This window comes from Lepidochelys kempii, chromosome 1 (assembly GCF_965140265.1).
Source record: "Lepidochelys kempii isolate rLepKem1 chromosome 1, rLepKem1.hap2, whole genome shotgun sequence".
In the NCBI taxonomy this organism is placed as follows: Eukaryota; Metazoa; Chordata; order Testudines; family Cheloniidae; genus Lepidochelys; species Lepidochelys kempii.
The window spans coordinates 96355964-96372895 of record NC_133256.1 but is presented as its reverse complement, the minus strand read 5'-3'; the positions used below and the strand labels follow the sequence as shown (position 1 = coordinate 96372895).

The 16932-nt window shown below is 44.0% G+C and overlaps 1 protein-coding gene across 1 annotated transcript in view; it reads right to left on the bottom strand.

Annotated features, from left to right (window-relative positions):
- HS6ST3 (heparan sulfate 6-O-sulfotransferase 3) overlaps positions 1 to 16375 on the bottom strand; it is a 538365-nt gene extending 521990 nt beyond the window's left edge. Inside the window, 1 exon segment of the mRNA XM_073348045.1 lies at positions 15875 to 16375. Coding sequence (XP_073204146.1) covers positions 15875 to 16375 — 501 coding nt within the window.
- Positions 16376 to 16932: the final 557 nt, after the last annotated feature.

Here is a 16932-nt window from a genome sequence, read left to right as displayed (position 1 = left end):
ATCCCAGCCTGAGCTGATTTCTCCTCTTCCATTTTTCTCAAGCAAACTTCTTGTGAATCATACTACAAATCTATGGATTATGAGAAAAAAAAACACGAAAAAAAATCAGCAAAGTTCGCTCAGAAGCAGTTTACCCTACTCCAGAGCAATAAAGTAAAAACTTCTATTCTGTAACTGCATGAAACAGGAATTTAGCAATGCGAGGTGTCTGACCAGCATAGGTCTGCACAAAACTGCATAGAGTTAAAAGCCACTGAGATAATTCCCAACATTCCCTTATAATTCCAGTTGACCTTGACCTCCCAGTCTTAAAAAAGTCACAGAATATACCATATCCTGATGGGTTGTTAAGTCAGATATTGAACAAAAATAAAGATTCCATGCTGCTAATAAAAACATACAAAATAACTAAATCTCACTGTACAGCTTAACTCCAACTCACCTGTTAGCTTGGACTAGAGAGTATCTTCTACCAATTGAAGACTGGATAAATGGATATTTGTGAGCCACTTACTCCCCTTTCTGGGGGCTGACATCACAAAAGCTTTTCCCTCCATTCTCGAATACCTGCATGCTGATAGAAGAAACCAAGTCGTCTGTTCTGAGATAGTACAGCAGGATGTTGTAAGAATGTATCAGTTCAGGTCTTTAGCTTTAAGAATGAAAAAAATCAAAGCACTTTCCCATTGTCCTCACTCCACTCACACTTAAGGTATACAGAGCTGATTCCCCATCTACTGATTTGCTGCTGTTTATAACAGGAAAGGTTGTAACTAAAACACAGTAGAAACAGCAACAGTGACACCAAACAGAAAAGCTGGAATGTAGTTTTCCTTCTTAATCTTGGTCTACACTGCAAACTTATGTCAGTACAACTATGTTTTCCACACCCATGAGCAACACCATTATACCAACCAAACTCCTGGTGTAGAACAGTGGTTCTCAACCAGGATCTGGACCCCCTAGGGGGCCACAATCAGGCTCCAGGAGTCCTCCAAAATAAACTAGGGAGCAGGGCTTGTGTTAGACATCCTGGAGCCCATAGCACAAAGCCAAGGCCTGAGCCCCACCACCTGGGGCTGAAACCGAGGCCCGAGCAACTTACCTTCGTGGGGTCCCCTGTGGTGTGGGGCCCCAGGCAATTGCCAAGCTTGCTACCTAATAATGCCAGCCCTGGCTTTTAATCTACTAGATATGCAGAAAAACATTTGTGGTACAGGTGGGCTGTGGAATTTTTATAGCATGGTTTTTTTTTGGGGGGGGGGGCTCAAAAAGAAAAAGGTGAGAACTGCTGGTGTAGAAAATGCTATGGTGACAAGAGGGCTCCTCCTGTTAGCATAGTTACTGCCTCTTGGGGAGGTGGAGTACCTATGCTGATGGGAGAAGCTCTCCTTTTAACATAGGTAGTTCACTAAGTGCTACAGGGGTCCAGCTGTGCTGTTGCACCACCCTAATTATAGACAAGCTCTTAGGGTATGTCTACACTACGAAATTAGGTCGATATTATAGAAGTCGATTTTTAGAAATGATTTTATACAGTCGATTGCATATGTCCACACTAAGCACATTACCTCGGCGGACTGTGTCCTCACTACCGTGGTTAGCATCGACTTACGGAGCGGTGCACTGTGGGTAGCTATCCCACAGTTCCCGCAGTCTCCACCACCCATTGGAACTCTGGGTTAAGCTCCAAATGCCTGTTAGGGCAAAAACATTGTCACGGATGGCTTTGGGTACATGTCACCAGTCACCCCTCCCTCCATGAAAACAATGGCAGACAATCGTTTCGTGCCTTTTTTCCATGCGAACACCATACTGCTTTCAGCAGATGGTGCAGTAGGACTGCTAACTGTTGTCATCCACCGTTTCTGCTGCAACTCTGCTCTGCTGCGATTGTCTCAATAGCGAATTTCTCCATGTTGTCTGTCATGGGCTCCCAGGTACAAGTGTTCTTCCTCGGGAAATGTACGCGGTGCTAACCGTTGTCATCCACCGCTTCCGCTGCAACTCTGCTCTCCTGCTCTCATGAATCCACCTCGCAGATCCTCTCGTCATTCTCTATAAATATCTATCCTCGTGGCATCCATTGTCAGCCACCGCTTCAACTCTGTTCTCCTGCAGACCCCAAACCATGGCAAGCATGGATCCCGCTCAGGTCACCGTGGCAGTTATGAGCATTGTAAACACCTCGTGCATTATCCTTCAGTCAGTGCAGAACCAGAACCTGCAAAAGCAGGTGAGGAGGCGATGGCAGCGCAGTGAAAAGAGTGATGGGGACATGGACACAGACTTCTCTCAAAGTATATCCGGAAATTTGGATATCCTGGTGGCAATGGGGCAGGCTCATGCCGTGGAATGCCGATTCTGGGCCCGGGAAACAAGCACAGACTGGTGGGACCGCATAGTGTTGCGGGTCTGGGATGATTCCCAGTGGCTGCGAAACTTTTGCATGCATAAGGGCACTTTCATGGAACTTTGTGACTTGCTTTCCCCTGCCCTGAAGCGCAAGAATACCAAGATGAGAGCAGCCCTCACAGTTCACAAGCGAGTAGTGATAGCCCTCTGGAAGCTTGCAACACCAGACAGCTACCTGTCAGTTGGGAATCAATTTTGAGAGGGCAAATCTACTGTGGGGACTGCTGTGATCCAAGTAGCTAATGCAATCACTGAGCTGCTGCTATCAAGGGTAGAGAGACTGGGAAATGTGCATGTCATAGTGGATGGCTTTGCTGCAATAGGATTTCCTAACTGTGGTGGGGCAATAGAATGCATATCCCTATCTTGGGACCAGACCACCTTGGCAGCCAGTACGTAAACTGCAAGGGGTACTTTTCATTGGTGCTGCAAGCACTGGTGGATCACAAGGGACGTTTCACCGACATCAACGTGGGATGGCTGGGAAAGGTACATGATGCTCGCATCTTCAGGAACTCTGGTCTGTTTCAACAGCTGCAGGAAAGGACTTTCTTCCCAGACCAGAAAATAACCTTTGGGGATGTTGAAATGCCTGTAGTTATCCTTGGGGACCCAGCCTACCCCTTAATGCCATGGCTCATGAAGCCACACACAGGCAGCCTGGACAGTAGTCAGGAGCTGTTCAACTATAGGCTGAGCAAGTGCAGAATGGTGGTAGAATGTGCATGTGGACGTTTAAAAGCACGCTGGCGCAGTTTACTGACTTGGCTAGACCTCAGAGAAACCAATATTCCCATTGTTATTGCTGCTTGTTGTGCGCTCCACAATATCTATGAGAGTAAGTGGGATACGTTTATGGCGGGGTGGGAGGTTGAGGCAAATCGCCCGGCCGCTGATTACGTGCAGCCAGATACCAGAGCGGTTAGAAGAGTACAGGAGGGCACGGTGCGCATCAGAGAAGCTTTGAAAACCAGTTTAATGACTGGCCAGGCTATGGTGTGAAAGTTCTGTTTGTTTCTCCTTGATGAAAATCTGTCCCCTGAGTTCACTCTACTTCCCCGTAAGCGAACCGCCCTCCTCCCTTTGATCACCGCTTGCAGAGGCAATAAAGTCATTGTTGTTTCAAAATAATGCATTCTTTATTAATTCATCACACAAATAGGGGGATAACTGCCAAGGTAGCCCGGGGGAGTGGTGGAGGGAGGAGGGAAGGACAAGGACATACTGCACTTCAAAACTTATTGAATACCAGCCTTCTGTTGCTTTGGCAGTCCTCTGGGGTGCAGTGGTCTCGTGCCCGGAGGCCCCCACTGCATTCCTGGGCATCTGGGTGAGGAGGCTATGGAACTTGGGGAGGAGGGCGGGTGGTTACACAGGGGGTGCAGCAGCGGTCTGTGCTCCTGCTGCCTTTCCTGCAGCTCCACCAGATGCCGGAGCATATCAGTTTGATCCCTCAGTAGCCTCAGCATTGCATCCTGCCTCCTCTCATCACGCTGCTTCCACCTCTCCTCTTGCTCCCACAACCTCTCATCTTGTTCTTCTCTCCTGTCCTCACGTTCATTTTCTGCTTTCCTGGACTCTGCCATTGTTTGCCTCCACGCATTCTGCTGAGCTCTTTCAGTGCGGGAGGATTGCATGAGGTCAGAGAACATTTCATCGCGATTGTGGTTTTTTTCGCTTTCTTATCTGCGTTAGCGTCTGGGACAGAGATGATAGGGGGAGCGTTGAAACATTTCCAGCTGCAGGAAGAAAAAAGGGAGAGTAGTATTTAAAGAGACAGATTTTAGAGAGCAATGGGTAGACTCTTTCACGGTAAACCAAGCTGTTAACATTGCACATGTGCTTTCAGTACAAGGTCTTATATTGAGGGCCTGCCAGTTTGGTGTGAGAGATCACACACGCAGGGCCGGGCAACAGAATTCGGCTTGCAGGCCGCCATGGTAAGCCACAGTCTTTCGACTTCTTCAACCTTCATAACTTTGATGTTATTGACATAATCTGGGACCATATAAATCACTGTTGCAACCAAAGTCCTGTAGTGGCACCAAATCTTATATAAAAGGGGTCAAATGAGGTGTCTAAGATAAGGTTATGGTTTGCTGATTATGATTATGCTGTCTATATGTGTGTATCATTTTTGTAGTTGAAGTTATGAATATTGGCTCTATACTGTCTGTAGTTCAAACTTATGCTATGCTTCTGGGTGACACCCCAGACAAGTTGGTGTCAGCTCTGCCTAGCCTGCTTGATAGCCCATTAAGGACCATCACCTATACAGTTGACCCATTGAGAGACAGCAGACATGCCTTGGGACTCAGCGAGGTATGCAGGGACATGCCTATGGACAGAACTCTGAGGTTGTTCCATGACATGTGATGGACAGATTGTTTTTGGAACAAAGAAAGCAGAGACCACTTGGCAAGAGAATATAAAAAGCTGCTGCAGCTCCTCCATCTTGTCTTCAGTCCTGCTTCTTACCTCTGGAGGAACTTTGCTACACTGAAGCCTTGAACCAAGGACTGAAATACTCGTCCCAGCTGTGGATGTTCTCCAGAGACTTGATTTGAACCTGCAGTTTATTCTATCACTGCTGCAAGCCTGAACCAAGAATTTTGCCATTACTGTATGTAATTGATTCCATTTAACCAATTCTTGCTCTCATCTATATCTTTTTCCTTTTATGAACAAACCTTTAGATTTTAGATTCTAAAGGATTGGCAACAGCGTGATTTGTGGGTGAGATCGGATTTGTATATTGACCGGGGTCTGGGGCTTGGTCCTTTGGGATCGAGAGAACCGTTTTTCTTTTAGTGGGGTATGGGTTTTTATAACAATTCGTTCCCATAACGAGTGCCACTGGTGGTGATACTGGGAAACTGGAGTGTCTAAGGGAATTGCTTGTGTGACCTGTGGTTAACCAGTGGGGTAAAACCAAAGTCCTCCCTGTCTGGCTGGTTTGGTTTGCCTTGGTGTGCATAGAAACCCCAGCCTTGGGCTGTAACTGCCCTGCTTTAAGCAATTTGTCCTGAATTGGCACTCTCAGTTCGGTCCCGCCAGAACCAGCATCGCTACAACACGTGGGAATGGTTTCAAATGGCAGCGCCCTCCTTTCCCGTTGGATTGGCCATTTAAAAGGAGGGGCTGCGGTTTTCAGGTTAACGTGCAGCAACCTCCACCCCCCCCAATTCTCTCCTCCCACTGCGTGACTAGTATGAGGGAAGATCCCTGCCAGCCAAAAGTGAACAGCTCAGCGTGAACAGGCCCCCCCACCACCATGTGGCTAAAAGCTGGGATGATTTCTTTTCAGCCACAGGCAAACAGCCCAGCAGGAATGGCCACCTCTGAATGTCCCCTTAATAATGTACCTGAAGGATTTCCACTCCACCCCCAGACACGGTAACAGACTTTTCCAGTAGCTGTACAGGCCACGAATGCATTCCCAAGTCTTCAGGGCAAATTAATCATTAAACACACTTGCTTTTAAACCATATTTACAAAGGTACACTCACCAGAGGTGCCTTCTCCGGCTTCCTGCGCCAGGAGCCCACCATGGGAGGGTTGGGAGGGTATTGGCTCCAGGGTGATAAACAGTGCCTGACTGTTGGGGAGAACGGTTTCTCCGCTTGCCTGTTGTGCGCGATACTCCTCCTCATCAGCTTCCTTGTCCCCAAAATCCTCATCCCTGTTGCGTGAGACTACCCCTTGGCAGGCGTCCACAGACAGGGGTGGGGTAGTAGTAGGGTCATCCCCTACAACTGCATGCAGCTCATCATAGAAATGGCATGTCTGGGGCACTGTTACCCGGGTTCTTCCATGCTGAAGCTCTTTTGCAATTCTGGGACTGCATGGTCACCTGTGCTGATGAGCTCTGGATGGTCACCTCTGCTGATGAGCTCGCCACGCTGGCCAAACAGGAAATGAAATTCAAAAGTTCCCAGTGCTTTTCCTGTGTACCTGGCTCGTGTATCTGAGTTGAAAGTGCTGTCCAGAGCAGTCACAATGGAGCACTCTGGGATAGCTCCCGGAAGCCAATACCGTCAAATTGCATCCACACTACCCCAAATTCGACCAGGCAATGTCGATTTCAGCGCTCATCCCCTCGTCGGGGAGGAGTACATTAATCGATTTTAAGAGCCCTTTAGGTAGACAAAAATGGCTTTGTCGTGTGGACAGGTGCTGGATTAAATCAATCTAATGCTGCTAAATTCGACCTAAACTCATACTGTAGACCAGGGCTTAGTCTACTACTTTTTAACCTAGGACTGTAATTTAAGATTTTAAATAGTTCAATTTTACCATATCTCCCAATGGAAGTATTTGAAGATTACATAAGGATGTTATAGTGCTCTTCCTCTTTCAGCTCTCTCATAGCTAAGTGTTTATAAAGTACATCATTAGGGTGAGCACTTTAGGTGACAGGTTTTTTACGTACATAAACCTGAGCTGTTTAACAGATTTTACATCTTGTTCCCTTCCTCCAGTCCTGGCACATGGAAGAGGATCCTCCTCTAGCATTACATATTGGCTTAGAAACCTTATCAGTAAAATTTACTATTTATGGAGCTCTAAGAATGGTGCTAACTATTTGGGGCTACTGTACTTTTGAGTTCTGGCACATGGAATATATCAGACTTTAAAACTACTCAGCTGAATTCTAGTTCTAGCTGGAGTTGGAGACTTAATTTATTAAAGGATTTATGACTGAATTTTGAGTCAGAAAGCAGTTTTTAAAATATTTATTATTTTCTCTATACTTTTTCCACTCCCTGCAAGGGAATCGTTGTAGGTCTTTAAACAGTCTTTAACGTGCCAAAATTTGATGGAATTCTTATAACCTGGGCAAGGGTTTTCCATGGGTTACTGACAGTTTGGTAGCTCATGATTATCACAGCTGCTGTGCTCAGTCCTGGGTCCAAAGAAAGGGTTCCATCTTGAGCCATCTGAACCCAAACCACTGAGCACTTTTAAGATTAAAGCCAAATCCTCTTGGGGAAGAGGGGGACAGTGAATCTATTAACTTGTATCATTTAACCTTTCAAATTGCATAACTGTCAGATTAATTTAATGTACATTCCATTAGCAGTTCATGGCTTGTTTATGAAAGTCCAGTGCCAACAGTAACACTGATCTGGGGAAATAGTTCAATTCCATTAGGCGATCCAACAAATTATTGCAGCTCAGTAAGTCTAGAACACAAAACTGTACAGACAGTAGAGCTCAAGTAGTGTATACAATTATGGTGACTTAGGTTTTAATAGCTTATATTAAAAGCTTGGAAAACACCACATTCTAAGTAAATATACTTCAGTGTAATGCACATAAACTTTAAAAAGATTCTTGTTAGTTTGATTAGATGGTGCATAATTATTGACAATACAAACTTATGCACAAGAGAGAACATTTGTATTGATTTAGACTTGACTTAAATGCCCTCACTCCCACCTTCTTCCATCTACCAGTGGACACAGGGTGGCACTGGTGGTGGAACTGGTGCTGGCTCTGCCCTCACAGCATCTTATTGGTCAATTCAGGAGAGGGAGACAACCAGGATTGGTGGGATACTCCCCACCTTTTACAACAGGTAGAACTTCTCACTGGTCTCTCAAGGCAAAGTTGACCCATGCACTGGATTTTTTCCAGCTTCCTCATCACCTGAGAGGCGTACTTTGCTTGGTACATTTGACATTAGAATTACATCTAGAAGGTGATCATCCTAAATGGCTAGGGTACATGTCAGGTGCCAGCTCCTGGGGTAAACCAGAAAATGGCATCCAGACAGCTTTTGGCAATGTTGGCTACTGATGGGAAAATACCTAACGAGGGAAGTCTCAAGGCCTGGTCTGTTCACATTTTTGTACTGTTATAGCCATTTCTGTTAGGGGTGTGATTTGGTTTTTTCTGTTTGTTTGTTTGTTACTAAAATAGTTATATTGGTACAACCCCAAGTGTGAATGAAATTATGCTTGTGTACCACCCCTTCCCTTCCTGGGTTACTAAGGAGCAGGCAACACTCACCTGTGTGCCCAGTCGCCTGATGTTGTCAACAGTAAAGGAGATCCTGAGTATCCCATGGGTGATGTTGGATAGGTAGGAATCCTCTAGCCAACCTTCAGCTGCAGTCCTTATACTTATAAAAGAAATTTACTCTTGGTGGTGCTTCCACCTGACTGGGCCCTATAACACATTCACTGGCATGTCTTGGGGATCTCCAGGAATAAACCTGAGTTGATCTATGTGAGGGGGTCTAACTCAAAAGTACCAATTAAAAATAATATACATCCAATATAAATTTAGATTATAGTGTTAACACACCTTTACTTAACAACATAGTAAAACATGATAACAGATTGAGATTAAGTAAAATGTCACAACTTTGATTTCAACAACTCAATTAATAATTGCAGTTTACAGTAGTAAATGAAACTTAATCAACTTAATTTACCCCACCCTTGAGTGTGCACTCCTCTTAATTTCAGAGTTCTAGAAACTTGGTTGCGTGGGCACACTTGAAGATAATAAAGCTGTGGACAGCATTCTATTGGTCCAGTAAGGCAGTTCAGCTAAGGGGCAGAGCAATTCTAACTTGAGATCATTCAAACCTCCACAACCCCTCTGAAGATGGGAGTTGTTTTAACCACAGGTCAGTGACCCTGGATTTTCATTAGACAATAAGGCCACTTCATCTCTTCCCGGACTCAGGGAAATCCATAAAGTCTCTTCACTATCTCCATTTCCTTGCAAGCACTTTCTGAAACAAAGGTGGTGGTTACTCACGCTTCTTCACTGCGGCCTACCTCAGTCAGTTCTAGGCACAACAGTCTCTGCCTTGGCTCCAATGAAGCCCAGCAATAGGCTCTGTGGCTCCCTCATTGGTCAGAGCCCCAGCAATTTCTCAGCAGCAGCTCCTGCTTTTCTAGCAGACAGAGCTCCACAAAGCGTTCTCCACGCCCCTGACCAGAATGGAACCCACCGAATGCTACCCCTGCATTCCCTGGAAGTGCAAGTATCTCGTCCCCAAGGTATCATGGAAGTTACAGTCTCCAAGGCCAGATTGCAACAGTTGGGACCCTCCCAACTGGAACACCGCCAGTTAAGTTCAAAGGCCCCTCTCGTAGAAGATGCCTACACTTGTATTGCTTATTCCCATAAATTTAGGGAAATAAGCGACAGTACCATCACTTTTATACCAATATAACTGCATACACACAAGGGAAGTTGTACCAGTTGAACTGTATTGGTAAAATCCTATACTGTACCATCTGACTGGATTAAATTGGTGATTTTGAGAGATCAGATAGATGGTGCCCAACTACATTTGTGTCCTCCCACAATGGACCATTAATTTTGTTCAACAGGGTTTGGGGTATTGGTCATCCTAATGTTTATTCAGTCTGAGAAAGCTGAAGCCTGCTGCTTTAACCCCATCCTACGTACACAAGGACTTTACTCCCTACACATCTACCGAGATTTCCAAATGTTTAAGAACTTTATGAATATATTTAATATTATGTGTTTTGTATACACTCAGCTTCATGCATACATGCATGTTCATACACAATAATGCAGCTGTATATCTGTATAAAGGTATTACTGCTGGCATCATAGTTCTTCATTATAATTATTTGTGCATCCACAGCTCTATACGGCATGGCACATTCATCAAGTTAACTTTAAATTATTCTGAACAAATTCTAGAGGGATTTCAAGACACGGGTTAGGGTGGAGATATTTAAGTCGCTGATGTAAATCACTTGTTACAAAGTTGCCCTCACTCTGATTTAAATCAGTTTTTTGAAACACTTGAAAAACTGTGCTATTGCAAATTTGGACTAAAATTTAAGATTAACTGTAAACATTGTTTTTAAAATGCTGCTACTCATTTGGTATTTTATTTAAAAACTTTATAAAACTGCTTTAGGCAAATAAAATACTAAACCAATGAAGATCCTGTAACCAACAAAGCAAGTATTTCAATAGGTCTACTTATGCACTAAGAGCTAAACATTTGTGTAGGTGTTTTAGCCACTAATGCTGAAAATTGTATTTTTGTTAATAAAAACTTCTCAATGGCATGAAATCTGTCACTTTAAAACAAACAGATTCAGTTTTTAGAATGAAAGATTAGAATTCCAATGAATTAAACTTATTGTAAACTTTTGTATATTGACAACAAAATTTTCAAGAATAGAAGCCTACACTTAGTCTTTTGAAAATCTGACCAGTACCACTGGTGGCAGTAAGGGACTTACATTGACTTCAGACTGCAAACCCTGATGAAGGTTAAATTTGAGTTATAACTGGCTGCACAACAGTGACTTCTACTCCCCATACTTTACTGGGATATAGGAAATGCTAAGTTAAGAACTCCCCATACCACCCTGAAGAGTATGTTAATGAAACAGAGAAAAACACACTTATGAAAACTAAAAAATGCAGTTAAGGTATTGCTTTACATCTGTTTTGGTCCCTCCAGAGCCCGTCAAGGGTTTAGTCACTAAAACATTCCTGTACAACCATGTTAAAAAATAAAATCAAGTCACTGGTACTAGATTCAAATAATTTTCTTCATAATCACGTTTAAAAGATAAATGTACTCAAATGTATATGACACAGTGTTCAAATTAAACACCTTTTGAAATGTTTGTAAATGTTAACATAAAACTTTATAATGCAATATTATAAGGCTAATATTATATAAGTAAAGATTAATTATGAAAGGGTTTAAGTTCTAAATATCCTATTCTCTCAGTATATTACCATATAAAGAGTTGAGATGGAAGCTTATGTTAACTCCATGATGTTAACAAAAAAGCAAAATACACTTAATCTTTTTCATTAAATCAAAAATATATTCTGATATAGCCCAAAGGATCAAACACTTTGGTAACATTCACAATCAGGGCTTTCTGATCGTCTTCCTGATCTCAACTCAAGTAAAGTCCTTGGCTAGGTATCTAGCCAAAGATTTTCTCTGAGTTGAAACTGCAAATTCACTTAGAAGTTACTGTAACAATAAAATGTAACCTATACAGCAGAAAGTAGAAGTCTAATTTCTCATCTAAATCCAGAGGCTTTACAGTGTCATGTATAATATCTAATAAGTTTTACTTTGTTCCAAGATATGACCTCCATTACCTTCAGTTTTAGCTTAGGTAAAAACTCCATTCACATAAACTGAATATTGAAATAATGATTAAAATATAATTTAAGGCTCTTGGTGTATGTCCCTAGACAGGTGGTTAGGGCTTGACCATGCCTTCAGTGGGAGTGAAGGGTGCTCACAGCAAGGGGCAGTCAGCACTTGACAGGATCAGACTTTTATTGAGGTACTTTACAAACTGAGTTTCAAGTCAACAGAGTAACATGGAGATCAGACTTGATCATCATCATAATGGTCCCTTCTGGCCTTAATCTATTAAATTTGCTTTCTCTCTTTCTTAACCTGACACAGGATGTAATACAATACAAGCAACAAACACTACGAGGATACAGTGAATAGTTACATCCATTGATTAGATCAAAGTTTCACTAAGGGATATAACATTACTGAAGGACCAATGATTTCCCAAAAAGAAAACAGATATTTAATTCTGTGAATTATTCCTGTATTTGCTTTGTTTAATTAAATGACTAGTAGCAGTCCAATGAACAACCTCTGTGCTTTTTCTTCAAACTGTTTTCTAACACTTCTCTATCTTTTAAAGTTGCTTTATCAATAGTCTAATTTAATACACTTTAATCGCCTATTTATAATCTTTAATCCTATCATTCCATTTTACCTTGCATTCCCAATCTTCTGAAATAATTAATTTTACCCTCAACCTCTGTCTATTAAATACTAATTGTAAACATGACAAATGAAGGGAGGATGTAACAAGATAACATTTACCAAACAACTTCCATATAAATAATACCCCCCTCCTTAATTATCTACATCACAAGGATTATAATGCTGATTGAATACTTAATAAAGCTGCAAATTTAATGCCAAGCAATTCACATAGTCCCTAAAGACAGGTTTCAGAGTAACAGCCATGTTAGTCTGTATTCGCAAAAAGAAAAGGAGTACTTGTGGCACCTTAGAGACTAACCAATTTATTTGAGCATAAGCTTTCGTGAGCTACAGCTCACTTCATCGGATGCATACTGTGGAAAGTGTAGAAGATCTTATTATATACACACAAAGCATGAAAAAATACCTCCTCCCACCCCACTCTCCTGCTCCTAAAGTTATTCAAAGTCTAGCTCCTTCCCTTATATACAAGATATAACATTTACAGTTTAACATCTTTATAAATGTATGAACTGTATAAACACACTTATTCAAAATGTCCTATAAATCACATGCACGCCCTGGAAACAGATGTTTCACACAATTAATCCCACTAAGATAACAGCCAAATATTGAGAATTAAATTAGCTGTTTGTCTTCCATGGAACTACTCACAATGAATAAAGATAAGCACATGTGTAAGTGTTTTCAGATGGGGACTAAGTGTATATATACAGGGACCTGATTAGACACCCTCTCCTCATCTCCCTCACACCACTTTTTCCCTCTTCTGCACAAAATATAAATTAATATTTTGGAACAATGTGAAACGTACTGTATTTAAACATCACAAGCTTTTAGAGTCAATGGGTTTATCAATGAGGAATTAATACTTTTCCCACTCTCCGACAGAAGTGAAGAGCTATCATTGTAACAATTATATTTCTACACCCAAATAGTTAAATCAAGGAGTTTTTTGGATTTAGCTCACAGGGAGGAATTTAGGCCCTAATTGTGAATATGTTTTCCTAAAGGATTTAAGCTTTCATCTATTTAAGACATATTATCAAGGCATCACAAGTGTTTAAAGATTAAATTTAAAGAGTTAAGTTTAAAGATTTTTTTAAAAATGTTATTGAAAACAATTGTAGCAAACACTTTAAATGTCCACATACGTTCAATATTTCTGCTTCAAAAAAAAAATCATTTACAGTGCCTCTAACATACTGGCTCAATCCTGAATCAGAAGGAAATCTGTCACCTATTAGGTTACCAAAAGTTAATTCCTCGGAAATGCAAGTGCTCTTTTTTAGTCTTCCGTTTTAGTACTGACAAGGTGAGATCTTGTTCCTCTTGCAACAGCTGACAGGAACATAATACAAAATAGGATGGCTACAGACTTCATAAATCTAAGGGTATATTAATTATGGCTTTAGGGAAACTTGTCTGGCAAAGTGCAATGTTTTTTTCCATCCTGACTATGACAGTCCACATGTAGTAAACAAAGACTATACGATTTCAGCTGAGAGCTCTACTGCTCACATTCTTTCACATAGTGCAACTGGAGGAGAAAGGAAAAACAGGAGAAAAAGTTTAATGGCTTGTTTACACTTCAAAATTTACCAGGGTAGCTATTGTGGAATAATTATTCCAGAATAGTTATTTCAGTATTAGCCTGAGTGGACACTAATAGTGGATCCTATTCCAGGATCAGGAGCGACTCTCTCTCATTTAGGTATTTTGGTAAATTTCCAAGGGTAGACAAGCCCTAGGAGAAAAACATATTGCTGCAAAGAGATGTTAAGTGTAGTAATCTCTTCACGAAAGGGAATTAAGTTCTTTTCCTTTCACACCTTTAAATTGCATAAGGAATGTATATGCACAATAAAGACAGAAGTGAAGCAATCCATCGAGACCTGAAGTTTGTCAGTAAACGAATATAGATAGGTTTAACAACAGAAGTATGATAAGTCTTTGTGAATAAGGAAAAATAAGCATTGGAGGAGAGCATCCGGAGTTGTGACCTTCTTGTCAAATATGAACCAATTTGTAGTTTTAATTAAAGCCCTGGGGAAGAGCTCTTGAAAAACTGCCAGACAGTGGAGTTTATTTATAATTAAACTGTATTCACAGTCTCAGGAAAGGAGCTGAAATTAGATGGGTGGGTAGAAGTGAAATATAGGATTTAATCTCAGAAACCTCTGGCCATTGTGCCTTTTTCATGTTCTCTGGCTCCTGAGAACAGCAGCAGCATCTGCTACCAACCACTTGAACTGGCTGGAAATCTTTAATTCCAATGCATTGCATTCAGACCAAATCAAAATTTGCAACCTGCTCGTAAGCACGATTAACAAAGCTCAGAAAAACATGCCATGAAGCATAAGGGATCATAAATAAAAACGTATTTCCACACACAGCTAACCATAGCTGGGGTTATATTTTTGGTGTTACGCAAAGTCTAATGACTTTACCAAAGTCTGCACTCTAACACTGATTGAAAGTATGAAGCATATGCCTGCAGATTCCAATTTTTTTTGTACACTTTTAAGTTTCATTACCTTATTTTCTTCCATGTAGACAAGAATGTGAATAACTGAATAAACTGATCCAAATGTATTAAAATCCCTTAGATGCTAAGTCGCTGAAAAGCCTACTGTCTCAGAAATTCAGACATCCCAGGCATATGCTATTGAGACAGAGAAAAACAGAGGCCTACCCTCCCACCAAAATCCCGTAACAAAGAGCAAGGAAATCTAACAGGAGAGTTGTTGCTAGAACTCTAGGAAACAAAATTAAATTTGGGCCCAAATATAGGTTCTGACAATAATGAAATTTTACAAAAGGTTTGTTTATACACCAGTACTAGGTACTTCACCAACAGTTATTAAGAGAAGGTTCCTGCTCTGAATGACTTAAAAGTTTAAGAGACCCTATTTGCAATCTTACAGCACTACAGTAGCAAGATGTCCATCAAGAGTCTTTGGACTTAAAAATTCTATTGTACAATCCAAAGATTGCTAATTCATGAGAGCAAATTAAACTGACTAAGAAGTGAAATGCAAGAAATAAATGAACATACAGGTAATAATACAAATTAGCTTTTAGAGCTCAATTTTTGTTTTTCAAAAGAGTTTTTAACAATATGGATCAGGCCCTATATTTAGAAAGATATTTATAAGGGTGATTTCTAAGGAGTCAGGTACATTGCAAGGGGTTCTTCTGCTCAGATTAACTAGAACTAGCCAGTGATTGAAGAAAGGACTGAATTTAGTCTAGAGGAAGAGCCTGAGCTAGATAGGGAAATACCTAGATAGCAGCAGAGCTCTGCAGTGTGAGAGTCGCGGCAACAACGGGATGAATGCCACAGACCCGTGCAGGGGGGCAGCTCCCCTCTGTGCCTGTCTGTAACATTGCGACTGCAGAAGTGGGTGGACTGTCACCCTCTATGCCCCAGCGCTGCCCTCCCCAGGACCATCCTCCAAGGGCCCGGGTCTGACCCTGCGCTTTGCAAGGGGCAGCAGCCGGTGCCGCCCCCTTTCCCCGACAGCTGCTGCCGGCATCCCAGCCGGAGCGCAGGGCACAGCAGCCCCCCCCCCCCCCCACACACACACACACCCCCGACGGAGCAGGCACTGACCTGAGGGTGCGGTTGCCCGGGCAGCCCCTGCGCTCCATGGCGGCGGGCACGCAGCTGGTGAGCTCGGTCCAGTCGGCGTGCAGCCCGCAGCTCCAGCCCGTGGAGAAGCGGGAGAAGAGCCAGGTGTCCTGGTCCCCCCCGGGCCGGTGGCAGGTGCATTTCTTCTGGCCCGCGCGGCAGAAGCAGGGCTGCTCCAGGCGGATGTTGCGCACCAGGTGCCGCCCGAAGGTGGTGCCGCCCGTTTTCTGGATGTGCAGGAAGACGATCACGTCGCGGCCCCGCATGTCGAACTGCACCCGGCGGCACAGCTCGGCCCGCGCGAACGGGAACTTGGGCACCAGCCGCGGCAGCGCCGCCGTCCCCCCCTCCTCCTCTTCCTCCTCCGGCGGCGGCGGCTGGGCGTCCCAGGCCGGGGCCCCGCGGTGCGCGGCGGGCAGGCGGCGCGGGCAGGCGGCGCCGGGGCAGGACGGGGACACGTACTGGTACATGATGAGCACGAAGAGCAGCGTCAGCAGCGGCGGCAGGAGCCACTTGTGGAGCCGCTCGTCCATGGTGCGGGCTCCGGGCGCGGGCTCAGGCGGGGGGCAGGCGCCTGTGCCGGCGGGCGCTGCGCGGCTCTGGCAGGGCGGCCGCTCCCGTTAGCTGCCTCCCCCGCCCGGGCACCGGCATGGTCGCCGCCCGGGCGCCCCGGTTCAGCCCAAGCGGCAGCGGGGCGCGGACGCTGCTGGAGCGGCGCCTCGGGACGGCAGCGCTGGGGCTTCGGCAGCCCGAAGGGGGCGCGCGCGCTGCCACGGCACGAGGCTGCCGCAACCCGACTGAGCAACTGTCAAGCGGCAGCGCGACCTCATACCTCAGCTCCTCCAGCACCTCGCCAACCCAAACACCCCCACCGCGGGGCAGGGCTCGGCGCCCGCCAGCCAATCTCTGCCAGGCGGCTTCAAGAACAGCCAATGGTAGAGGCCAGCGCGCAGGCACACCAACCAATGGGAGGCGGCAGCGACAAAGAGGGCGTTCCCCATGCTTGCAGGTACCAGACGGAGACCAATGGCTTTTGCGAGGGGCTGCTGCACCAGCCAATGAAATACGGGGGGGGGGGGGGCAGGGCCGG